This window comes from Lithobates pipiens, unplaced genomic scaffold (assembly GCF_037356315.1).
Source record: "Lithobates pipiens isolate NorthernLeopardFrog02 unplaced genomic scaffold, aLitPip1_a1.2 Scaffold_8, whole genome shotgun sequence".
In the NCBI taxonomy this organism is placed as follows: domain Eukaryota; kingdom Metazoa; phylum Chordata; class Amphibia; order Anura; family Ranidae; genus Lithobates; species Lithobates pipiens.
Genome location: NW_027507903.1, coordinates 502,154,642 through 502,181,526, shown reverse-complemented (window position 1 = coordinate 502,181,526; position 26,885 = coordinate 502,154,642). Strand labels below are relative to the sequence as shown.

The 26,885-nt window shown below is 43.9% G+C and overlaps 1 protein-coding gene across 14 annotated transcripts in view; it reads left to right on the top strand.

Annotated features, from left to right (window-relative positions):
- DGKI (diacylglycerol kinase iota) overlaps positions 1 to 26,885 on the top strand; it is a 542,650-nt gene that overhangs the window by 271,539 nt on the left and 244,226 nt on the right. For 13 of the 14 annotated variants that reach the window (XM_077469233.1, XM_077469236.1, XM_077469234.1 and 10 more), the window contains 2 exons: positions 17,183 to 17,254; positions 20,945 to 21,061. In XM_077469233.1, coding sequence (XP_077325359.1) covers positions 17,183 to 17,254; positions 20,945 to 21,061 — 189 coding nt within the window. The remainder of the gene's footprint in view (positions 1 to 17,182; positions 17,255 to 20,944; positions 21,062 to 26,885) is intronic. The other variant, XM_077469225.1, reaches the window with a different exon arrangement.

Here is a 26,885-nt window from a genome sequence, read left to right as displayed (position 1 = left end):
CTAGTGGGGGACCCCAGAAGAGGAGGATTGGAGCCACTCTGTGCAAATCTATTGCACAGAACAGGTAAGTATGTTTGTTATTTAAAAAACAAATCAGCTTAACAATCTCTTTAAAGCGGGAGTAAACCTGCTGAAATTATTATTTTTTCTGATCTGCAAGGGAAAAGGCATAATGAGCTAGTATGCACCGCATACTAGCTCATTATGAAATACTTACCTTGGAATGAGGCCCCGATATCTCCGACGATCCATGCCAAGGGAGCTGACATGTTCCCTCGGAGTGTCTTCTGGGTATTGCGGCTCCAGCGCTGTGAGTGGCCGGAGCCGTGATATCGTCACTCCCGCGCATGCGCGGGAGATTTCTTTCCGGCAAAGTCCGGCGTCTTTCAGCCAAAAATCCCCTCTGCGCATGCGCCGCTGCAGTCAGTGGTGCATTGCAAGGGGAATATCTCCTAAACCATACAGGTTTAGGAGATATTTTTTTTACCTACAGGTAAGCCTTATTATAGGCTTACCTGTAGGTAAAAGTAAAAAAAAAAACAGTATACAACCGCTTTAAGCAACAAAGCCCTGTTCCCAGCCTGTTATTGGGTAGTGATGGAGCAGCAACAGACTGAAGGATATTAAGTATAAACACAAATCTCTCTGTTCCCCTGGTCAGTCTCATCCCCCCTACAGTTAAGGACACACACCCAGTGACATTTATACAGTAATCAGTGCATTTTTATAGCACTGATCGCTGTATAATTGTCAATGGTCCCATAAATGTGTCCAATTTGTCCGCTGCAACATCACAGTCCTGATAAAAAAAACGCAGAACGCCTCCATTACTAGTAAAAAAAATAAAAATAATAAAAATGCCATAAATCTATCCCCTATTTTGTAGACGCTATAACTTTTGTGCAAACCAATCAATATTGCGATTTTTTTACCATAAATATGTGGAACAATACATATCGGCCTAAACTGAGGAAAACATTTTTTTTTTTTTTTTAAATGGATATTTATTATAGCAAAAAGTAAAAGATATTGAAGGTTATTTACTAAGTTATTTAATTAAGGCAAATCCACTCTGCATTACAAGTGCACTGCAAGTACACTTGGAAGTGCAGTCACTAAAGATCTTAGTGCAGGGGTGTCCAAACTTTTTTCAAAGAGGGCCAGATTTGATGAAGTGAACATGTGCGAGGGCTGACCATTTTGCCTGACATTCTTTGAACCATTAAAATTTGGTCTAAGTGTGTTCGTTCGAGCACTAATACACTGCCCAACAAGAATTATCTTGCCTTTGTGGCTGTGTGTGGTGAAGAGATGAACTCAGGTGTATTATTTGGATATACCGTATTTATTGGCGTAGCACACACCTTCACTTTAAGAGGGAAGTTTCAGGGAAAAAAAACTTAAGCCCCGTGCACACGAGCGGACTTTTCAACATCCAAAGTCCGTCAGACCGAGTCCGTCAGACTATCCGATCGTGTGTGGGCTGCAACGGACTTTAGCTTCGCAAAAGTCTGACGGACTTTAGAAATGAAGCATGCTTCAAATTTTCCCGACGGAACTCCGCCGGACCCGGTCCCCTTCGAAAAATTCGCTCGTGTGTGTGCTACTCCGACGGACTAAAACCGACGCTAGGGCAGCTATTGGCTACTGTCTATGAACTTCCTACGTCGAATCCAGTCGTACGTCATCACGTTCGACTCCGTCGGAGTTTGGTGTGATGGTGTGTGGTCAAGTCCGTTCGGTCGAAAAGTCCGCCAGAACTCCGTCGGAACTCCGTCGGAACTCCTTTGGAGGTCTGTCAGACTTAATCCCTCTCGTGTGTACGGGGCTTTTGCATTTTAATTAAAGAACTGTAAAGCAAAATAAGGGTCAGTGCCCATCTGCAGACCCACCATGTCCACTGACCTACTGACCACGCCCACTGCCCTACTGACCACGTCCACTGCCCTAGTCACTACGTCCTCTGCTTTACTCACCACCTCCACTATCCCCCCAATTCCATCATTTTGTCCCCCCATATTGCGCTTCACTACCCCCTCCCATCATACTGTCCCCCCAGACTGCTCTCCACTACCCCCCCCCCCCCCCTCCCATCATGCTGTCTCTCCATATTGCCCTCCACTGCCTCCCTCCTATCAAAAATTGTAAAAAAAAAAAAAAAAAAACTATAAAAAAAACGATAAAATAAAATGGTAAATAAATAATTAAAAATTAAACAAAAATGACTGACCCCATCCACTGCCCTACTGACCACGTCCACTGCCCTACTGACCTCATCCACTGCCCTACTGACCCCATTCACTGCCCTAATGACCACGTCCACTGCCCTACTGACTACATCCACTGCCCTACTGACCCTGTCCACTTCTCTACTGACCATGTCCACTGCCCTTCTGACCCTGTCCACTACCCTACTGACCACATCCACTACCCTACTGATCACATCCATTGCCCTCCTGACCACATCCACTGCTCTACTGACCCCGCCCACTACCCTACTGACCACATCCACTGCCCTACTGACCACATCCATTGCCCTACTGACCACATCCACTACCCTACTGACCATGTCCACTGTCCTACTGACCACATCCACTGCACTACTGACCACGCCCACAGCTCTACTGACCATGTCCACTGCCCTACTGCCCACATCCATTGCCCTACTGACCATGTCCACTGCCCTAATGACCACGTCCACTGCCCTACTGATCATGTCCACTGCTTTGGGCTCGGAGGGAATGGCCCAGGTCGGAGGTCGGGGGCCATTCATGATTTCTTGCACCAGGGCCCTGAAGGTTCTAGTTATGCTTCTGGAGAGACAGGAATGTACACGGCAGGTGTCGGCAAGGGCCAGCACAGAGGCGGGTGGAGACAAAGAGGTGCAGGCACTAGGAAAGAGTAAATGGGTGACAGTCAGCAAGGGTAAAGGGAGAAGTGCCAGGGAGGCCGATCCAGGGCTGGAGCATCCCAATAAGTATGCTCCATTGAGTGACATTGGTGAAACCATTCAGGGACCAGCACTTCTGGAGTTGAGTGACTCTCCTAGCTGCTGGGGGAAGAACTCCTCCAGTCAGAGTGGGGGGGGGGGGAGCGAAAGGAAAGATAAATTCTATTGGTAGGGGACTCAATTCTTAGAAGGACAGAGACGGCAATCTGTAACAAAGACCTGAAGCGCCAAATTGTCCTAAAGAACGATTTTATGGACTTAGTAGCTAAATTGAGGAAAAGGACCTCCAAGATAGTATTCTCAGTATTCTGAGGAATACTACCGGTACATCAAGCCACACCAGAAAGCAGAGGGAGATTTGGGAAGTAAACAAGTGGCTGAAGAGCTGGGGTAGTAAAGAAAGGTTTGGGTTCCTGGGCCAACTTCTCAGTCGATCACCAGTACTATAGAAGGGACGGACTGCACCTAAATGAGTAGGGCGCAGATCAGCTGGGAGTAAAGATGGCCAAAAAGTTAGAGAGGTTTTTAAACTAGGCGATGGGGGGAAGGCCCAGGGGTAGAGATAGTCAGTGCGGAACATATTGCAGAGGGTAGTATTGGTGGCATTAGTGGTAGGTTGACTAAAGCACATAAACCCAATATAAGTATAGTAATAAATCCTAGTTGCAATCTCGGAACCCCCAATAAGAGGATAGTATGCGATCAGTCTAAACTACGTGGCATGTTCACCAATGTCAGGTGCCTGGCAGACAAGATGGGTGAACTGTACAAGGAGGATTTGGATTTTGTGGGAATTTTGGAGACCTGGTTCCACAGCTCTCATGATTGGCTGGCAACCATTCAAGGGTATAACTTTTTTGCAGGGATAGAGAGGATAAAAAAAGGGGGAGGGGTATGCCTATATATCAATAATAATGCACAAGTGAATGTGAGAGATGACATCACTAAGGGAGCTAGGGAGGAGGTGGAATCCTTATGGGTTGAGCTCCAAAGGGATGAAGCTAAGGGGAAAATATTACTGGAAGTATGCTATAAGCCCCCTAACCTGAGGGAGGAGTGGGAGATGGATCTCCTATCACACGTTGGATTAGCATCAAGGATGAGAAGTGTTATCATAATGGGGGATTTTAACTATCTAGACATAGACTGGCCGGAGGGAACCACGCATTCATCTAAGGCTCGCCAGTTCCTAAATGTCTTGCAGGACAATTTCATGGTTCAGATGGTAGACGCACCAACTAGAAATAAAGCGTTACTGGATCTACTGATTACAAAAAATACACACCTGATCACGGATGTGGAAATATGGGGCAATTTAGGAAACAGCGATCACAGGTCAATTGGCTTCAGTATAAATCACACAAATAGGAAACATATGGGGAATACAAAGGCACTGAATTTCAAAAGAGCCAACTTCCCTAAACTATGAACCTTGTTAGAAGGCATGAATTGAGATAAAATCTTAGGAACAAAGAACACGGAGGAGAGATGAGTTTGCTATTAAATAAGGGCATTAGCCAATGCATCCCATTGGGTAATACATTTAAAATGGTGAACAAAAGTCCGGGATGGCTTAACTCCAGTGTAAAAATGCATATAAAAGCAAAGGAGAAGGCCATCAAAAAACCAAGGTTGAGGGATCATCAGCATTGAAACTTTATAAAGAATGCAACAAGAAATACAAGGTTGCAATTGGGGTGGCTAAGATAGAACACGAAAGACACATAGTGGAGGAGAGCAAAAAAAATCCCAAGAAATTCTTTAAATATGTAAACAGTAAGAAAGGAAGGACAGACCTTATTGGCCCCATAAAGAATGAGGAAGGACATCTGGTTACAAAGGATGGGGAGATGGTGAAGGTATTGAATTTATTCTTCTCCTCAGTCTTCGCGAGGGAATCGGGGGACTTCAGCAACCAAAACTGCAGTGTTTATTCTTATGATACATCACAGGAAACACCTCCATGGTTAACAGAGGACAGAATTAAAATTAGACTTGGGAAACTTAACATTAATAAATCACCGGGACCAGATGGCTTGCAACCGAGGGTACCTAGGGAACTCAGTCAAGTAATTGCCAGACCATTGTTCCTAATTTTTACTGACAGTCTACTGACTGGAATGGTAGCAGGTGATTGGAGAAAAGCCAATGTAGCATCAATATTTAAAAAGAGCCCAAAATACATGCCTGGGAATTACAGACCAGTTAGCCTAACATCAATGGTATGCAAGCTCTTGGAGGGGATGATAAGGGACTATATACAAGATTTTAGTAATGAGAACGGTATCATTAGCAGTAATCAGCAAGGATTCATGAAGAATAATTCTTGCCAAACCAGTCTATTAACCTTTTATGAGGAGGTGAGTTGCCATCTAGATAAAGGAAGGCCTGCAGACGTGGTGTATCTGGATTTTGCAAAAGCATTGGACGCAGTTCCTCATAAACGTTTACTGTACAAAATAAGGTCCGTTGGCATGGACCATAGGGTAAGTACATGGATTGAAAACTGGCTACAATGGCGAGATCAGAGGGTGGTGATAAATGGGAAGTACTCGGAATGGTCAAAGGTGGGTACTGGGTTCCCCCAGGGTTCTGTGCTGGGACCAGTCCTATTTATTTTGTTCATAAACAACCTGGAGGATGGGGTAAACAGTTCATTTCTGTATTTGCGGACGATACTAAGGGAAGCAGGGCAATAACTTCACCACAGGATATGGAAACCACATACCACATACCAAACCACTGTGCAAAAAGATTTGAACAAATTAATGGGGTGGGCAACTACATGGCAAATGAGGTTTAATGTAGAAAAATTTAAAATAATGCATTTGGGTGGCAAAAATATGAATGCAATCTATACACTGGGGGGAGAACCTCTGGGGGAATCTAGGATGGAAAAGGACCTGGGGGTCCTAGCAGATGATAGGCTCAACAATGGCATGCAATGCCAAGCTGTTGCCAACAAAGCAAACAGAATATTGGCATTCATTAAAAAGGGGATTAATTCTAGAGATAAAACGATAATTCTCCCACTCTACAATACTCTGGGCACCAGTCCTCAGGAAGGATGTACTGGAAATGGAGCGAGTATAAAGAAGGGCAACATAGCTAATTAAGGGTCTGGAGGATATTAGTTATGAGGAAAGGTTGCGAGCACTGAACTTATTCACTCTGGAGAAGAAACGCTTGAGAGGGGATATGATTTCAATGTACAAATACCATACTGGTGACCCCACAATAGGGATAAAACTTTTCAGTAGAAGGGAGTTTAATAAGATGCATGGCCACTCATTAAAATGAGAAGAAAAGAGGTTTAACCCTGAACTGTGTAGAGGGTTCTTTACTGTAAGAATGGCAAGAATGTGGAATTCACTTCCACGGGTGGTGGATTCAGCGGGGAGCATCAGTGGCTTCAAAAAACTATTAGATAATCACTTTAACGACCACAACATACAGGGATATACAATGTAATACTGACATTTAATCACACACATAGTTTGGACTTGTGTCTCTTTTCAATCTCAACTACTATGTAACTATGATGATCAGTACCCTGATTATCAGTGTAAACAATATACTGATAGTCTTGCCATTCAATGGCTCTCCTTGTCTCTTACAGACTAAGTGTGGGTGGAAAGGACTGCTGATAACTGACAAGTCTGTTTACATGTGATCAGCTGATCACATGGTAGAGGCCTGCTGTTATTTGCCCTTTACCGTGATCTGTGATTAGCTTTGGGGGCAGGCAGGGTTCTGGGTTTCTTGCACCAGGGCCCTAAAGGTTGTAGGTATGCCTCTGCCTTTGTGGCTACTGATGAATATACAGTATCTCATTAAAGTAAGTACACCGCTCACATTTTTGTAAATATTTTATTATATTTTTTTTATGTAATAACACTGAAGAAATGACACTTTGCTACAATGTAAAGTAATGAGTGTACAGCTTGCATAATGCCGTGTATACACGATCGGAATTTTGGTCGGAAAAAGCTCTTATGGTTTCTTCCGATGGAATTCCGAAGGGATTCCGCTCAAGCTGTCTTTCATACACACAGTCACACAAATGTTCTCTGAACTTTCGACCGTCAAGAACGCGATGACGTACAACACTATGATGAGCCGAGAAAATAAAGTTCAATGCTTCCGAGCATGCGTTGAATTGTTTCCAAGCATACGTAGGAATTAGTCCAGACGATCTGAACTTTTTTTTAATACCAAAAAATTGAGAACATGCTCTCAATCTTTTGCTGGCCGAAATTCCACCAGCAAAAGTCCGATGGAGCATACACACAATCACATTTTTCGACCTAAAGCTCTCATTGGACTTTTGCTGGAGTAATTTCCGATCATGTGTATGAGGCATTACAGTGTAAATTTGCTGTCCCCTCAAAATAACTCAACATACAACCATTAATGTCTAAACTGCTGGCAACAAAATTGAGTACCCCCCTAACTGAAAATGTCCAAATTGGAGCCCAAGTAGCCATTTTCCCCGTTGTTATGTGACTTGTTAGTGTTACAAGGTGTCAGGTGTGAATGGGGAGCAGGTGTGTTAAATTTGGTGTTATCGCTCTCACTCTCTCATACTGGTCACTGGAAGTTCAACATGACGCATCATGGCAAAGAACTCTCTGAGGATAAGTAAAAAAGAATTGTTGCTCTACATGAAGATGCCCCAGGCCATAAGAAGATTGCCAAGACCCTGAAACTGAGCTGCAGCAAGGTGGCCAAGACCATACAGCGGTTAAACAGGACAGGCTCCACTCAGAACAGGCCTCGCCATGGTCCACCAAAGAAGTTGAGTGCACATGCTCAGCGTCATATCCAGAGGTTGTCTTTGGGAAATAGATGTATGAGTGCTGCCAGCATTGCTGCAGAGGTTGAAGGGGTGGGGAGTCAGCCTGTCAGTGCTCAGACGCACACTGCATCAAATCGGTCTGCATGCCTGTCATCCCAGAAGGAAGCTTCTTCTAAAGATGATGCACAAGAAAGCCCGCAAACAGTTTGCTGAAGACAAGCAGACTAAGAACATGGACGAAAAACCATGTCCTGTGGTCTGATGAGAACAAGATAAATGTATTTGGTTCAGATGCTGTCAAGCGTGTGTGGCGGCAACCAGGCGAGGAATACAAAGACAAGTGTGTCTTGCCTACAGTCAAGCATGGTGGTGGGAGTGTCATGGTCTGGGACTGCATGAGTGCTGCCGGCACTGGGGAGCTACAGTTCATTGAGGGAACCATGAATGCCAACATGTACTGTGACATACTGAAGCACAGCATCATCCCCTCTCTGCAGAGACTGGGCCCAGGGCAGTTTTCTAACATGATAACGACTCCAAACACACCTCCAAGACAACCACTGCCTTGCTAAAGAAGCTGAGGGCAAAGGTGATGGACTGGCCAAGCATGTCTCCAGACCTAAACCCTATTGAGCATCTATGGGGCATCCTCAAACAGAAGGCGGAGAAGCGAAGGGTCTCTAACACCCACCAGCTCCGTGATGTCGTCATGGAGGAGTGGAAGAGGACTCCAGTGGCAACCTGTAAAGCTCTGGTGAACTCCATGCCCAAGAGGGTTAAGGCAGTGCTGGAAAATAGTGGTGACCACACAAAATATTGACACTTTGAGCCCAATTTGGACATTTTCACTTAGGGGTGTACTCACTTTTGTTGCCAGCAGTTTACACATTAATGGCCGTGTGTTGAGTTATTTTGAGGGGACAGCAAATTTATACTATTATACAAGCCTTAAACTCACAACTTTACATTGTAGCAAAATGTAATTTCTTCAGTGTTGTCGCATGAAAAGATATAATAAACTATTTACAAAAATGTGAAGGGTGTATTCACTTTTGTGAGATACTATATTTAATCACAGGTTTTTGTCTCTTGATTTTAGTTTAAAAATACTGAATTTCTTTTTCAAAGTTTATATGAGATTTTAGTGACTGATTTAACAAGTTACCAGTGCCCCTCCCAAGCACAGGGTGACCCTAACAACAGTATAATTTTTGTTGAAGTATATATTGGGCTCAGTGCTATATTTTACAGCTGGGTAGGAACTGGAAGCCGACTGCTTCTGATTAAAGCAGGAAACCCCTTTAACTAAATGGTGACATGCCATGCAGTACAAAAACACTGTCATTTTTGGCACCACTCCATTGGAACTTTTTAATTTGCCACAATGTAAAAAAATATATTTAAAATTTCTATCTTTTATTAAGGCAGACACTGAGCATTGAGTCATCACTCTGAGTGCACCGCTTGGCCTTATAATATCGTTATATCTGCAGCGAGCAGAGCGGTAACATTAATTAGATTTGTAATTTCCTGAAAAACATGATTTTTGTTGAAGAAATAATCTGTTTTTAGAACATTGTTTGTTTGAGTTACATTTCATAATGTTAAGTCATTTTTCAAGTAACGTAATTTATTGTTCATGAGACCTTAAAGGGTCTATAAATGTTTTCACACGACTTTCACACATTGTCACACTTTAAATTCAATTAGTAAAATGTGTGAATTAATGGGTGAAAGTTGCGTGAATCTTGCCTCAAAAGACTGTAACCTTTATCATGTTAATGCAATTTTCTAAGTTATTTTCAATATATTTAAATTCGCAGCTTTCTTTAATCACTTCAGCTCCGGAAGATTTTACCCCCGTCATGCCCAGGCCATTTTTTGCAGTTCAGCACTGCACATATGCAATGCTGTACGCAACAAATCTTATTAAATCTTTTTCACACAAATAAACCTTTCTGTTGGTGGTATTTAATCACCAAGTTTTTTATTTTTTGCAATATTTTGAAAATTTAAAAACCCAATATTTTCTGCTTTCTGCTATAAAACATATCCAATAGAAAAATCTAATCTCTTCATAACTTTTGGCCAAAATGTATTCTGCTACATGTCTTTGGTAAAACGAAATCTCAGTGTATACAGATTTTTTGTTGATTGGTATATTGATTGGTTTACATAAAAGTTATAGAGCCTAAAAACGATGGTATAGACACGGGAATTTTTATTTATTTATTTTTATACTACTAATGGGGGTGATCAGTGACTTATGCCCCGTACACACACAGGCGGATTTTTCGTCGGAAAAAACTTGGATGGTTTTTCCGATGGAATTCCACGCAAGCTTGGCTTGCATACACACGGTCACACAAAAGTTCTCTGAACTTTTGACCGTCAAGAATGCGGTGACATACAACACTACGACGAGCCGAGAAAATTAAGTTCAATGCTTCCGAGCATGCGTCAAATTGTTTCCGAGCATGTTTAGGAATTTTGCATGTCAGAATTTGTACAGCTGATCGGAATTTTCGATCGGAACTTTTTCCGACCCAAAAATAGAGAACCTGCTCTCAATCTTTTGCTGGCTGGAATTCTGCCTGCAAAAGTCCGATGGAGCATACACACAGTTGGAATTTCTGACCAAAAGCTTACATCTGACTTTTGCTGGCAGAATTACTGATTGTTTGTATGGGGCTTAATAGTGGGACTGTGATAGTGTGGCAGACAATCTGACACTAACTGAAGATGGGGGGAAACAGACTAACTGTCACTTACACTAATACAATGATCAGTGCTAAAAATATACACTGTCAGTATACTAATGACACTGGCTTTGAAGGGGCTAAAATCTAGGGTGATCAAGAGGTTGAATGTGTGTCTAACAATGATTAATGTGTTTACTGTGTGATGTTTTACTGAGCAATGGGCCAGTTTTTACTTCTTTCTTTGCAGGGAGAAAAAAACAGCACATCGCTGCTGTACGGAGAGAGCCCTGTGTTGTTTATCAATACCAGGCACTCTTCTGTCATTCTCTGAGATGATCAGTGGGCTCCGGCCTATTGATCGGCTTGTGCTGCAGTGAATGGCAACACAGCCTTCTGGGTCTGCATGCACATGTGCGAGTGCGCCCAAAAGAAAGCCGTGCACGCGTACGTGATTTTGCCTGTACGAGCTGAACTGTAAATGTACCGCGGCGGGTTGGCAAGCGGTTAAATGGATCCATGGTAATCCTGTCATGAAGGTCCTTGTGCAGGCACTTCCTGTTGTAGTATGACAATACTCTGCCACTGTCTCCCAGTTGTGTTCCTGCATTGTCACCCTGTCACATGGGCTTCCGGGGGGACAAGTGGCCATTTCAACACACATTATGCAGGGTAGGCTTAGTCCCAGTGGCAGCTGGAAACTGAAATGCACAATACTGGGTCCTGTAGTGGTATTATCTCTTGAGCTGATTCCCGCCCGCTCTCCTCTCTTGTCCCTCCCAAGTGATGTCATAAACAGTCACACGCAGGCACTTTGGATGGAGGGGAGAGCCAGCTGGGATTGGCGCAAGACAGCGATGTCAGTTGTTTCCTCTGTGCTCTACAGCCTGTCAGCCATGTGGGGAGGCGATCCACTGTTCATCTACTTGTGACGAACAACAGATAGTGGTGGAACCCCTGAGGACCCCTCGCGGGAACCCCATTTGAGTAACACCAATCCAGAGTGTAGGCACCCCAAGATAGGAAGTGTGTAACTGGCCAGATCACCAGATAAAAACAGCGAAAAAGCCTAAAAAATGAAGATGAATGCAGCGCCAATACATCTAAGGATTGGTAAAGCCACGTACACACGTAGCCGTCTGTCCGACGTACTTAGTCTGGCGGACTTCCCACCAGACTGTCCGTCGGACTTTCCGAACAGGCTACTTGCCCACACACGGCACTTTTTCAGCGGACTAATACGGCGTACTAAGTCCATCGTACTATCCGCCATACTTTTGAAATGAATGGACTCTCCCACACACGCGGAGGAAAGTCCGCTCATTTCGAGCGCGTCTCCAGGTAGGCGGGCCCCGCGAAGGATACGTCGCTGGCCCCGCCGCCTGGTATGGACTTAAAGGGGAACCCCAACGCCGAAAAAATCGGCGTGGGGGTCCCCCCAAAGTCCACAACAGACCCTTGTCCGAGCACGCTACCCGGCCAGCCAGGAAAGGAGGGGCGAGCGAGCGCCCCCCCCCCTCCTGAGCCGTACCAGGATGCGTGCCCTCAACATGGGGGGTGCCTTGGGGAAGGGGGGGCCACGCGGCTCCCCCACCCCAAAGCACCTTGTCCCCATGTTGATGAGGACAAGGGCCTCTTCCCGACAACCCTGGCCGTTGGTTGTCGGGGTCTGCGGGCGGGGGGCTTATCGGAGTCCGGGAGCCCCCTTTAATAAGGGGGCCCCCGGATACCGGCCCCCCACCCTATGTGAATGAGTATGGGGTACAATGTACCCCTACCCATTCACCTGTAAAATAAAGTACAAAAAAAACACAACACACAAGATAAAATAATTTATTGCGCAGCTCCGGGGGTCTTCCGTCTTCGGGGGTCTTCTCGCCGGACTCCTCCGCTATCTTCTTGTAGCTCTTTTACTAGCGAAGGAGCACGGCATTATTCTTCGTCGCCGCGGCCTCTTCTTCCGACTTCGGGGGTCTTGTCCCCCTCTTCGGTTCTTCTGCCAGGCCACCGCGCCTTCTTATAGCTCTTTTACAGGCGGACTCGCATTTCGGCAGACAATCCGGCCGTGTGTATGCCAGTCTGCCGTACTTCCGGCGGGAAGATTGGAGTGTAAAACTACATTCTAAGTCCGCCGTACTTTCGGGTCAAAAAAGTATGCCGGAGGCTACACAAGGGGGGATTGTTTGGCGGACTTGAGTTTGCCGGACTTTTCCACCCACTTGTTTGATCGTGTGTACGCGGCATAACCTGCGGTATATTAACATTTTTGGTTTTGGATTTAATAGTGCTTTAAAGTGACATTAAACTTTGATTTAAAAAGGAAAAATTATATTCAAATATTCCTAACTTTAAGGCCCCATTCACACCTGAGCATTTTGTAGCTTGAAGCCTGAAGCTACAAAACGCTGGAGGGGAAAAAATCTATTATTCTCAATGGAGATGGTTCACATCTCCACTCCAAGTCGCCTGAAGCCGAACGCCTGAAGCTCAAACAAGTTCTTTACCCTTTTTTGTCGCTCGAATCGGGCAGATTTGGGCGTTTTTCTTCTTTTTACATTGGTGACCTTGCCCTGCACAAAATCACGACAAAACGTGGTAAAAAACGATGCAAAATCGTGGTAAAACGCTGCAAAATCGCTGTAAAATCGCACGATTTTCTGCCTGAAAACTCTACGTTCAGGTGTGAATGGGGCCTAAATAATACTTTCTATTGCTCTCAGCCTCCTCTCAAATCTCAAAAAAAATGTTTTATTTTTTTTTGCTGCTGGGACCTCCTTTCCTGCCGAGGGTGTCTATATCCATTCTCTATGGTTCCACCTTATGTAGGTATGTAGCCACCCTCTACTGCTTGCCCCTGAGATGAACTACTGTATGGACTATGGGATTTGTAGTGTGCATAGACCAATGCACATGACCACAACTAACATGCACTGCTCGTTCCAAACAGATAGAAGTGAAGTAGGAAAGGAGCAGTTCAGGAACCCACAGACACCATTATAAGGAAGCAGAAAAACGCAGCAAGAAACTTTTTCATCAGTGCCCGAGTACAGGGTCCTGTATTTCTGATTAGGAGATGTGGGATGCAAACTAAGGGATGAAAACTGACCACTCTTAACATGGATCTGCTCCCGTTCTTAGCATAGTCAGAAAGTTTAAGAAAACTGAAGTAAATAGCAGAATGACCAGGTAATTGCTGCCAACGATGAGAGTGACATAAATAAAAGGAATATGTATGAGAGTTAGGAGGGGCAGAGGGATCCATTAACAAACTTTCACTATTAAAGCGGAGTTCCACACAATTTTTTGAGAGGTGGTCTTAAACGAAAGACCACCTCTCCACCCCTCATTTTTGGATATTAAAAAATTTTTTTTTTACTTTATAACTTACCTTTTTTGGAAGTACTAATGCCCCGTACATATGATCGGACTTTCCGTCAACAAAACCATGGATTTTTGTTCGAAGGTTGTTGGCTCAAACTTGTCTTGCATACACACGGTCACACAGATGTTGGCCAATAATTACGAACGTGAGAACGTGGTGACGCACAAGACGTACAACGAGCCGAGAATAAGGAAGTTCAATAGCCAGTGCGGCTCCTTCTGCTTGATTCCGAGCATGCGTGAACTTTTGTGCGTCGGACTTGTGTACACACGATCGGAAATTCCGACAACAAAGTTTTGTTGGCGGAAAATTTGAGAACCTGCTAGCCAACCAGGGGCGGACTGACCATTGGGGCACTCGGGCACTGCCCGAGGGCCCCATGCCACTAGGGGGCCCCATCAGGGTCGCCAGCCTCAGTAAAACCAGGGACAGTATGTAAAAATTTGTGTGACCCCATAATCTCTGATTGTCTGGGGGCCCCATAATCTCCCATAGCCCGGGGGCCCCATGAGTTGTCAGTCTGCCCCTGTAGCCAACATTTGTTGGCGGAAAGTCAGACAACAAATGTTCAATGGAGAATACACATGAAAAGACATTCTTTAAACTAAACTTTAACCGTATGGCTGATTTTGGTAGAGAAATACCCTTTTCTCTGAAAGTAAATACAGCTTTGTTCTTTCTCTCCCACTCCAGTGCTCTGTGCTGGCAGTGCTGAGTAACAATAACAACCACATCTTTCAGCCCAATTATCCTCTTATAAATTTGTAATGTAGAGGAAGACGGGGGTGGCTGCCCACCGGGTCTGTTAACTGAGTGCTGATTACTGAGGGCACTAGATCTACGTCTGTTGTCTATTGTACTGTACAGTCATACAGACTTTGTATAACAGTGGTAACAGAAAAGTGGAGTTAATGCCGCGTACACACGAACGGTTTTCTCGTCGGAATAAACTCGTCGGAATAAACTATAAACCAGTACAATAATCTGAGAACTATCTTTATATCATCATCCATAACCTTCTGCACAAAAAAATGAGTCTAATGCCCTGTATACACGGTCGGACATTCTGACGACAAAATCCGTTGGATTTTTTACGACAGATTGTGGCCCAAACTTGTTTTGCGCACACACGGTCGTACAAAGTTGTCGGAAAATTCAATCGTTCAGAAGGAGGTGATGTAAACCACATACAACGGGACTATAAAGAGGCCAGTAGCCAATAGCTTTCATCTCATAATTTATTCTGAGCATGCGTGGCACTTTGTGCGTGGGAATTGTCTACACACGATCAGAATTTAAACGATCAGATTTTGTTGTCGGAAAATTTTAGATCTAGATCCAGATCCTTCGTGTGTTGGAAATGCCGACAGAAAAAGTCCAGTGGAGCCCACACACGATCAGAATTTCCGACAACACAGTCTGATCGCACATTTTCCATCGGAAAGTCCGACCGTGTGTACAGGGCATAAGAGTAGAATGTTCTATACTATTCTATATAGACACTATTCTATATAAGTGGTTATCACTTCTGCCTGGTTAGCACTAAAGTAGTTGGTTTGTATCCCAACCATGGTACTACCTGCACGGGGTTTGTATGTTCTCCCTGTGCATGCATGAATTTCCTCCGGGTACTCTGGTTTCCTCCCACACTCCAAAGACATGCTGGTAGGTTAAATAGCTTTTGTCTAAATTGATCCTAGTATGTGTATTTATGAATGTGAGTTAGGGACCTTAGATTGTAAGCTTCTTGGGGGCAGATACTGATGTGAGTGTACAATATATATATATATATATATATATATATATATATATATATGTAAAGCGCTACATAAATTGTTGGCGATATATAAATATGTGCAATACATATATACTATAGGTCACAATTGCATTGTGCAGTTCTGCCAACATAATGGGGGTTATTTACGAAAGTGCACTTTCAAATGTGCAGTCACTCTAAATCTAAGGGGTAGATCTGAAATGAGTGGAAGCTCTGCTGATTTTATCATCCAATCATGTTAAAGATAAAATGCTGTTTTTTATTTTCCTTGCATGTCCCCCTCAGATCTACAGCGACTGCACTTGAAAGTGCACTTGCAGTACAAAGTGAATTTTCCTTTAGTAAATAACCCCCATTATGTTTCAGTCACTGTGATCTTGAGGAGAGTTGCTTAGGCAGTAACAGAGACTTTATCAGAAAAAAGTAAGCTTCTAAAGGTGAGGGCACCCAGAGGTTCATACAGGGGCGGACTGACAACTCATGGGGCCCCCGGGCAAAAGGAGATTATGGGCCCCCCAAGCAATCAGAGATTATGGGGCCACAAAGAATACAAACACACACAGTATACAATCAGACAGTATACACATACATGTACACACAGTAGACACAGACATGTTTCTATTGGCTGAGAAGGTACTGGAGAGGTGGGGAAGCTATAATCTCAGGATTTTTAGACCAAAAGGATGTCGGTAAGGGACATTTCACAAACAGATGTAAAAAAAACACAGATTTTTACATACTGTCCCTGGTTTTACTGAGGCTGTCAACCCTGATGGGGCCCCCTAGTGGCCCGGGGCCCTCGGGCATTGCCCGAGTGGCCAAATAGTCAGTCCGTCCCTGGGTTCATATACCTTAAGCAGCCTTCCAAATGTTCCTGGTATGGCTAGACGCTTGGCTGTTCCGACAGGCAAAGCTCTAGCACCACTGGATAGTGTCAGAGCATGCCACTACCCCCTTCCCTTCCTTCCCCAACACACACATTCTTACTGGCCCATTACTATGATGGGGTTGGGCCACTGGCCACTAGGAATGTGTAGGAGAAATGAAGGGTCGGGCAAGGCTTTGGCACTAACAGGAACAAGCTAGGTTTTAGCTGTAATGACAAGGTTATGGACCTTGCTGCTGGGTTGTAGTACCTGCAATTTATACCTCCAGCATTTTTTATATTAGCAGCAGGAAGTGAAAACGACTTTAACAGCATAATGATGCCCATTTATAGTCTATTAAGCAGGCAGGTGGACCAAGAAGTTTCAAAGCAGTCTCAATATATTGCTCTACTCAAGTCAATGGGGATCGACCAGTGCTAAAGAGGTTTTTCATCAGAACAGGCTATAAACGCTAAAGGAGGGCTTGGCACTAATAAGACATTGATCTCTAATTGATTGATTTTATTGATTGATGTCTTCTTGAATTATTGAACACTGGAGAATGTGACGGGCAGTTTAGCTCAAGAAAGGTGGATTTAATGAAATGTCTTGTTCAGACAGCTTACTTGTAACAGACTGTGGCCACAACCACAAACTCCTTTCCTGTGTCCGGCATCTATTAAAGCTTGTCTCTGTTTCCTGTATTACAGGGTTTTCAACAGAAGTTCTCATTCCACAGTAAAGAAATTGTGGCTATCAGCTGTTCATGGTGTAAGCTGGCGGTAAGTTATGGCCTTAACAGTGTTTATTCTAAGTTCACATGTCATCCCCACACAAAAGGACTTCATTTTTTTAAATCTTTATTGTACAGTACAGGGCGGAGGACAGAGGCATAATTAGAACCTTCAGGGCCCCTGTGCAAAAAACCATAAAGGGCCCCCCTGACCCTTGGCCAGTGCCCCCCTCCCCCCCCCATGGTGGTGGAATGCCAGGGCCTGGTTGCATGTGCGACTTTTGCCACCCTGGTAGTTCTGCCACTGGTGTCAGTAGTTTTTTTCTTTTTTTTTTACCATTTTATTTCATTTCTTTTTTTTTACCATTTTATTTTTTAATATGTTTTTCATTTTTTAGGAGCCCCGTTGGATGGCTTGGTGAAATACTAGGGGATGCTTTATGTCGCATACACCCGACTGGACTTTCCAATCAGAATAGGTCCGAGGGAATCATTCCATCTGATAGTCCAATCGCGTGTGGGATAGTCTGATCGTTTTTCTTTAAAAAATTCAGACGGACTTAGAAATAGAACATGTTTCAAATCTGTCTCAATCCCTATCGGGAAAACAGTTTGTCTGTATGCTGGTCCGATGGACCAAATACGACGCAAGGGCAGCTATTGGCTACTGGCTATTGAACTTCCCTTTCTAGTCCTGGCGTACGTCATCACGTTCAAAATGAACGGACTTTCGAACGGACTTTAGTTCGTTTGTGTGTGGGCAAGTACATTCGTACGGAAGTCCGTTGAAAGTCCGTCGCACCTTTTCTGCCGGAAAGTCCTGTCGTGTGTACGCGGCATTAGAGATAGAAGAAGGAGTACAGAGAGTCCTGTCCATTTATAAACCGAAGCATAGTAAACATAGATATAAATGAACAGAATCCCTGATTGGTACAGATCACTGACTCTACAGCGAGTGGATTGTTTGCCACCCCCCAAATAAACCCACTAGCTCCCACTGTATAATTGGCAGCTTTGCACCATGCATTAGATCCTCATTATATTACATAGTTAATCTTCGCATTCTGAATGATTGCTGCTGTATTGGGGTTGTGGGAAGGTGAGATAAAGGTATATCTCAAATAATATCCCAGACAGTTGTGATAGCAGTATTTAAAAATACATACAATGATGTCTAAATGAATACACATCTGGACTAAAGGATTTTTATTCTGTTTGCCTAAAGTTCCAATATAATAGTAAACTACAGGCATACAAATTTTAAATGTATTCCTCAAAAGCCACAAAAGTTATACATCTTTTTTATGTGCACCAAAATAACTTTGCAAAACCAGATATTACCTTGTAAAAGTAGTAGTGGCATCATCACTGTGCTGTACCAAGCAGGGATATGCAATTAGTGGACCTCCAGCTGTTGCAAAACTACAAGTCCCATCATGCCTCTGCCTCTGGGTGTCATGCTTGTGGCTGTCAGAGTCTTGCTATGCCTCATGGGAATTGTAGTTCTGCAACAGCTGGAGGTCCGCTAATTGCATATCCCTGAGTCATAGCCTGTGCAGAGAGCAGAGCTGTGGGAGGGACTCAACAGGCCCCACCCACTGCAGGCTAACTAGAGGATGGGCAGGGACAAGACCAGTCACCCTGCACAAGGAGAGAGAGCAGCAGTGACTGGTCTTTATTACAGGAAGTTCCTGCACAGAGGGAAACTTTCACACTGCATTACTGTATAGGTCTGGAATAAATACACAAAGCACACTGAGATTAGAATAGGAATACACATGCCTTTTGTATTTAGACAATCTTGGCTTATCCCGGAGTTCCGCTTTATCCTATAAACAACAGAAGTAGTTGGAGTTAGCCTAGGAAAGGTATAAAAACACTTCCGCCGGAATTATTAGTATTGTGTCTGTACAAGAAAAGAACGCACTTAAAGCATCTGTCTTCCAGACGCTGCTCAGAGGGAGCGATAACTGTAACCTGGAATTAACATGGGCCATGCCGTGTAATGATAGTCTCACTCTGTTCCCCAGTCAGCTATTACTCATAGAAAACCCACTGAATACCCACACAGCCCTTGTGTGTTGTAATTACTGAGAAAAAACATTGTGCAAAGTCACAGTGCACCTCCTCCCTCTATATATAGAATACGAGGGCTGCCACTTTCTGTACAAATATGTACAAAGATGTTCCTCCTCATTATGCCAACACTTTATTCCTGCTGGCTTATGTGGCTTCTGTGAAAAGATTTTGCCCTGTTTTTGTTTAAAGCTGAACACACAGATGAAATACTTAGAGGGGAGCTGGTTTACCTGCCAATAGATTTGCATTTCTGTCCATCCAGTTCCAAGATTTACACAGCTTTGCCACACAACACAGTCCTGTTTGGCAGTGCAGGAGGCCTGATTTTTCAGGTCTTAAATCTCCCCAGCCTGTGACTGGACATTAAAAGAAGAAGCAGCAGATTGATGAGCTTATATTTCTGTCCCCTTGCATCTCCTCTTATCTATGTGCCCCCCTTGGTAGCACATTAACTGGCTTCCTTCCTGTACTGCTTCTCCCTCGCCCAGTCTGAGCTCTGCTTTACAGGGCCGTGCAAGAGGCTGATTTGGGTATTTAATCTGTTTGCATCTGCCTAAAATTCAGCTTCAAAAAGAATCTGTCACTTTACTTTTTCAAGGCAAAGTGAGGGAGTCTCATAGCAGCCCAACTCCCCACTTCCCTATACTCACCTTTCCCATGTTTCTCTGCCACTAAGTTATTCAGATGGAGCCTCTGTAAATACTAGCTGCTTTCAGATAGGGTGCAGAAAAACACATCCTTCCAGAATGCAGTGTTCAGACCTAAATTGCCAATCAACGGGCACTTTATGACATTTGCTCTCACTTCCTGTGTGATCCTAGGGACAGGACGTAGTGGGAAATGTTTCAAATGGGGACACAGTGGGATTGATTTACTAAAGCTGGAGTGCAAAATCTGGTGTATATCTGCAAAGAAACCCATCAGCTTTCATCTTTTTTTTAATCAAAGCTTAAAGGGATTGTAAACCCTCATGTTTTTTTACCTTAATGTATTCCATGCATTAAGGTGAAAAACCTTTTGTAGTGCTGCAGCACCCAAGTTCCCCCGTTTTACTTACCTGAAAGCTGCCATCTTTCGTCCAGGAACGAGCACACCAGCTCTAGCTGGTGTCTTGTGTCCTGATTGGATAGATTAAAAGCATTGCAGCCATTGGTTCTTGCTGCTGTCAGTCAAATCCAATGATGCGGCGTCGGGGGCGGGGCCGAGTCCTGCATTCTGTGTGAATGGACACAGATGCAGTACTCGGGAGTGTGCGCCCGCACGGGTGTCCACTGTAGGAGAGCCTTCTCCAACGTGGACACTTGATGCAGGGAGAAGCTACCATCACCGCTGAAGGACCTCAGTAGAGGATGTTCGGGGCCACTCTGTGCAAAAGGAACTGCACAGTGGAGGTAAGTATGACATGTTTGTTATTTTAAAAACACAAAAAACTAGAGTTTACAACCCTTTCATTGAACAAGCTGCAATTAGAAGCTGATTGGCTACCATACACAACTGCACCAGATTTTGCACTCTCCAGTTTTAGTAAATCAACCCCACTGAGTACAATTTGCCATGTGTAATAAAGTAATATAAGCAGTATTACAGTGAAGCTGGAGGTAGTTAATTTGAAAGCCAATTTGTATTGATTGTTGTACTTACTCCTGTTTTTCTCCTTTAGTTTCACAACAAGGTGACGTGTTTTCTGCTCCATCACATAGAAGAACCATGCTCTTTGGGCGCCCATGCTGCTGTCATCATCCCTCCTAGCTGGATCATTAAGGTGAAGAAACCTCAGGTAACTGCATGTCACTCTTTGTCTGTGAGGGTCTCTCTACCTACTGTCGGCCCATCTGCCCTGACAATGCCCAGGACAGCACCCGTATGTATGATCTGAGTGTCACAGCAGTCGCATGATCCCTCTAGGGACTAACCCAGCAGCACCTTCTCTTTCCCGGTGATGTGGCCTTGTCACTGTTGCATTGTGGGTACTCCCTTTTCCTTAACATCCCTGGCTTGTTTGGATGTAGTAAGTACAGTGGAAGATTGTGTGGCTCCCTCCTCCTGGCCGCTCCACGTCCTTTGTGAGTTTGGAAATAATGACTGCATGCAGGCATTTATATACTGTTTGGACCGTTATCACTCAGGCCAATGGGGTCATCCACTGTCACATGGCCTACTTGCTGTGCATTGTGTCACGCTTTTGCTTGAATACTTGAATAGAAGTGGGAGAAGATCCAGTGCCATGGCTGTAGGCCTTTGTTGTGTGTTTATTCAAGTGCTGTTGATTTACTGCCTCCATCACTCAATTTTTTTTCTGGTACCATACATCTTCATCTTCTAGTTAAATAAAAAAAAAAAACAACTATGTCCAAAAGATTCTTTTTGAAGGGATAGCTTAAAAAAAATAGATCAAAACAAAATCTTAAAATCAGATTGGAGCGTGTGTGGGCACCTGACACAAGGGAAACACATTTCCACCCCCTGGCACTACAGTGACTGGCAATTATAAGTGCTTAATGGCACTGTCCAGGGAATGTTTTATTACATGAGATTAATGACAAGAGCTCTCCTGCTGCTAATTGTCATGTTCCTCTGTCAGTCTCAGTGCTGATCACTCGGGCCATAGTGCCTAATTCTGATCACTATTATTCTTTCAGAGGCGCTGGCGTTTCTTGCTGGATGATAGTACAGTAAAACCAGAATGTGGCGAATTGTCAGAGTCTAGGGTGCTGTCAAAGGTTTTGTGGTTTTTCCTACATCATAAAACCCCAAATAGAGCTGTTAGGTGTGACTACTGCAAGTCACCTATTCATCAAGTTATGTTACCGTTTCCCAATTGTTATTAGAGTTCTTATCTAAGCAAGGAGACACGGAAAGAAGTTCTCAGTATATCTGCTCAGAAGGTCGCACCCAACTCTGAGGTTCTTTATTAACACAGCTCTTTTATACACTCAAAAGACAGGCGTTAGAAATGTTGAAACAAAACAACAATTTCCATAAAAGGCAATTTCTAAGTGTCTTCTGCTTTTAGAGTTGATGTGGCAGATGACCCTTAAGACATGGTTTCCTCTTATGTGTACGTGACTGCACCCATCCGGGCTTAAGGATGATGTGTCTTTAAGATACTGAGAATAAAACAGACGAGATAAGCATTTAGTGAAACATACTGTCAACCATCTTGGTTTCTTATACCTTGATCCTCACAATTTCCCCCTTTGACATCACCCTTCCCTCTTACCCTGGGTCCACCTGAACAAGTTCTAGTTGGCCTATGTCCAAAGTACTCTCCCTGACTGCGAGTTGTCAGAGGGGTATACACCCATCCCCCTGGATAGTACCAACATCTAAAATTCAGGAAGAGTGGCTTTTCTGAAAGATGGGTGATGTCAAGGAACCAAATCCATCCAACTTACAAAAGTTCCATCTTTTCTACAGCATTTACCTTGGCTTTCTTGCAAAAGCACATGAGCAGTTTAAAGCACGCATAAAGAAGAAATACAAATAAAAGCACCACTATAATTGTCATCGCTGCCTTCTTAAGCCAAGAGAATAACCCTGAGAAGCTAAAAGTTCCACCAAACGGATCCCAGTCACGGCCAATATTACGGGCCTTCTCCTGTAGATCCTTTACTTCCGTGCGGTGTCGTGCAATGATGTCATAATAGTCGGGTATCTCGATGCTGGTGTTATGTATCCAAGTACAACATTCATAGTCTTCTGTAGCCTCACAGAGTCCTGTTAATGCTGCACTCATACTTTCAATCGCTAACTCATGCAATTCTATTTGTTTTGTGATGGCTCTGGTCTCTAGATTTAACTTAGTAATGTCATCAGAGTTTTTCTCCAAAATATCATTAATTATTCCAGTATAGTTATTTAGTCGCTTCATTAAGTCTATACCCCATCCTGTCCAGGACGGGAACCAAGCCCATGCCATGTCCTGCTCTAAGAATATTTCTCTCTTGCTACGATGTCTGAGGGGATATCTGGGGTGCATACTAGCTTCTAGTAGGTGATCACCTCGTTCATCACCCACTACTCCCATTACTGGTACCAAACTTGCGAGGTAGCACCATCCCTGAGCCCTTCTAGGTATCCAGGTATAACACTTATCCCCACAACAGATGTATATATTGTTTCCTAGAGCTACTGATCTTGAACTGATATTATTTCTATAACGAGAGGTGTATCCATAGAGGGATAAGTTGGATACTAACCACCTAACATTATTATCCACAATGTTAGTGAGGAAGTCAGATAATGTCTGGTGTGTGCTGGTATTACTGGGGTAGAAGCTTCCATTTAATACGACAATGGACAAATTAAACTTGCTGTCTTAGCATTCTCTATTTCCTCCCGTTGTGTTCCCTAAGTTGAAACACCAGGCAGGGGGAAAGGCGAGACCATTTGATTTAAACATTACTGTCTTGCTGGTATTTGTTCCAGTTATGTTAATGCTACTGTTAGCAAGATCAGTATAATTTATAGGAACTGCCATCAGTGGTATTTTTGCTGTACTGGGGTGTAATTTACTGCAAATCCAACATTTCTCATATCCTGACTTCCGAGCATAAGCATATTTAAACTTCAGTAATAACATTTTTTTAGAAAATCCTTCGTCCTTGTGAATTTCATTCTGTGAGGTAACCAAACTATTGGTCAGGATTACTGAAACAAAAAGAATAAAAAGATACATGTTGTCATTTGCCAACTGGCTCCTTTTTACAGTGTGAAGCGTGGATCCAGGTAGATTTCCCTTCCAATTTCACTGAGGTTGCTGTAGTCAATAGCACCTGGAAAGGACCCTCGAACCTCGGTTCCAGTGTCTTCCTGGTATGTTTCTTTACATACACATAGTCTCCCGGTTGTAAGTCGTGTGTACCTGTGACAGAATTAGGGTCTGGAAGAGAAGAATACACACTCTTGTGGATTTTAGTTAGACGCTGTTGCAATTGTATCACATATGTAGTTAAACTATCACATTGCAATTGCATACTTTGAGGAAAATATAAACCTAATCTGGGTACACTTCCAAAAAGTATTTCATATGGAGACAAGCCTGTCTTCCCTGTTGGAGTGTACCTTATAGAGAACAAAGCTAAGGGTAGGCATTCAGGCCATGGTTTATTTAACTCCTGCATAGCTTTTTGTATTTTTAACTTTATTGTCCCATTTACTCTTTCTACTGATCCTGAACTCTGTGGGTGGTAAGGGGTGTGGAAACTTTGTTGAACCCCTAACATAGCCATTACATTCTGCATGATTTCTCCTGTAAAGTGTGTTCCCCTATCTGATTCTATGGTTTCAGGAAGACCAAACCTAGGTATTAACTCAGTGATCAGTTTCTTGGCTGTGGCTTTTGCTGTAGCTGATTTCACTGGATAACTTTCGGGCCAGCCTGAAAATAAGTCGATGCACACGAGACAAAATTCAAATGGGCCGCTCTTAGGCATTTGGATATAGTCAATTTGCAGTCTCTGAAAGGGATACTGGGCCCGGACCTGATGTTTACGTGGGGTTTTCACTCTCTGTCCTGGGTTATTTAACAGACAGATTTGGCATGCAGCACAGTAGTTCCTTGCAGTACTACTGAATCCAGGGGCTAGCCATCCTTGGCTTACAATCCTATACATAGAATTGGAGCTGACATGAGTGGGCAAGTGGACAGCCGCTGCCATTGCGGGGTATAGAGAGGCGGGTAGACATATTTTGTCTCCCTCTCTCCATACATTGTCAAGGCCTGGTGCAGCTCCCTCCTTAACCCAACGGTCCTTCTCAGTAGTCCCTGCTTGTTCCTGTAGTTCGATCAGCTGCTGCCATGTGGTTTCGGGCATACTCACCTGTACCGTGGCTAAGGTCTCAGGGCTTACTTCCCCTAGAGCTGCCTTCTTTGCAGCTAAATCTGCAAATGCGTTTCCTTTTGCCTCAGTTGTTTTTGCGCTCGTGTGTGCCGCTATCTTCATAATGGCTACTCTTCTAACTTTTTGAAGATTGTTCAGGACTCTTTTGATTCCTTCACCATGTTTAACAGGTGTGCCTGCTGCTGTAAGGTAACCTCTAGCTTTCCATATGTGGCCATAATCATGTGCCACACCGTAGGCGTATGCAGAATCAGTGTAAACGTTCCCTTCTTGTCCCTCTAAGTGTTCTAAGGCTTTTTCTAAAGCTGTTAGTTCCGCTTCTTGTGCAGACATGTGTGCTGGTAGTGACTTTGCCTCAATTACCTGTGTGTCCGTTACCACAGCATAACCTGTGTGATATTTACCTTTGTCATCGGCAAATCTACTACCATCTATGTACAGTGTGTGTTCTGCATTTGCAATGGGTGTGTCTGTGACATGTGGGAACCCCGTGGTCTCTTGTTCCATAAGTTGAAAACAATCGTGTTCATCAGATGTTATGTCATGAAATGAAAGTGTGTCAGAATCCTGAGTTTCTTGTGCTGTGCCTTCACCATTACTCCCCCCTGTCAAATCTGTCTGTAAGGGTAAAAGTTGTGCTAAGTTAAAGGAAGTGCATCGCTGGAAGGTAACATTGGGAGGTAGGAGCAAGGTGCATTGCAGACGCAGCTGCCTCGCCATTGATATGTGTTTTGGCTGAACTTGTGACAAGATGGCGTGTATGTCATGTGTGGTATGTACCACTACAGGATTGTCTAAGACAATTTCTGAGGATTTGTCAATGATAATTGACACTGCTGCGACTGCTCGTACACAGGACGGTGATCCTCTAGAGATAGGATCGAGAGCCGCTGAGAAGTATGCTACCGGCCTTTGTTTGATGTGTTGTTGTGTCAACACCCCTGTTGCGTGTCCCGTGATTTCAGCAATGTGCAAATGAAATGTTTTGGTATAGTCAGGGATCCCGATTGCAGGTGCCGAAATTAGTAACTTTCTTAAGGTGCTAAAAGACTTATGACCTGCTTCTGTGAGTACATAGGGTACTATTTTCAAGCAATCATATAATGGCTGCATCAGAGAACTGGCATGTGGTATCCATTGTCTACAATATGACACTATTCCCAGAAACATACGAAGTTGCTTAAAGTTACGTGGGACATTCATTTGTCTTATGGCCTGGACTCGTTCTTCAGTGAGGTGTCGAATACCCTGGGATATACAGTGGCCTAAAAAGACAACCTTTTTCTGGCATACCTGTAACTTAGTTCTATTCACTTTGCACCCTTTTTCAGCCAGGAATTGTAACAATGATAGAGTGGCTTTTAAACAAGTATCGTTATCCGGACAACATAACAATAGGTCATCTACATATTGCAACAATACACAAGTGTCAGGTGGTTGCCATTCCCCCAACACTGTCTGTAGGGCTTGCGAGTATAGAGTCGGCGAATGCGCCATCCCTTGCGGTAGGCGTGTCCAGGTCAACTGGCGGTTTTTGAGACGGAACGCAAACCACGGTTGACATTCCTCCGCCAGGGGTACAGAAAAGAAAGCATTAGCCAAGTCTATAACAGTAAATGAGGAGCTATCTGATGGTACTTCTGAAAGTAAAGTATGCGGGTTTGGTACTAGTGGCGTTATTGGGGCCAATATTTTGTTTACCGCCCTTAGGTCTTGTACCATTCTATACTTTACTGGGCCATCCCCCAATGTCTTTTT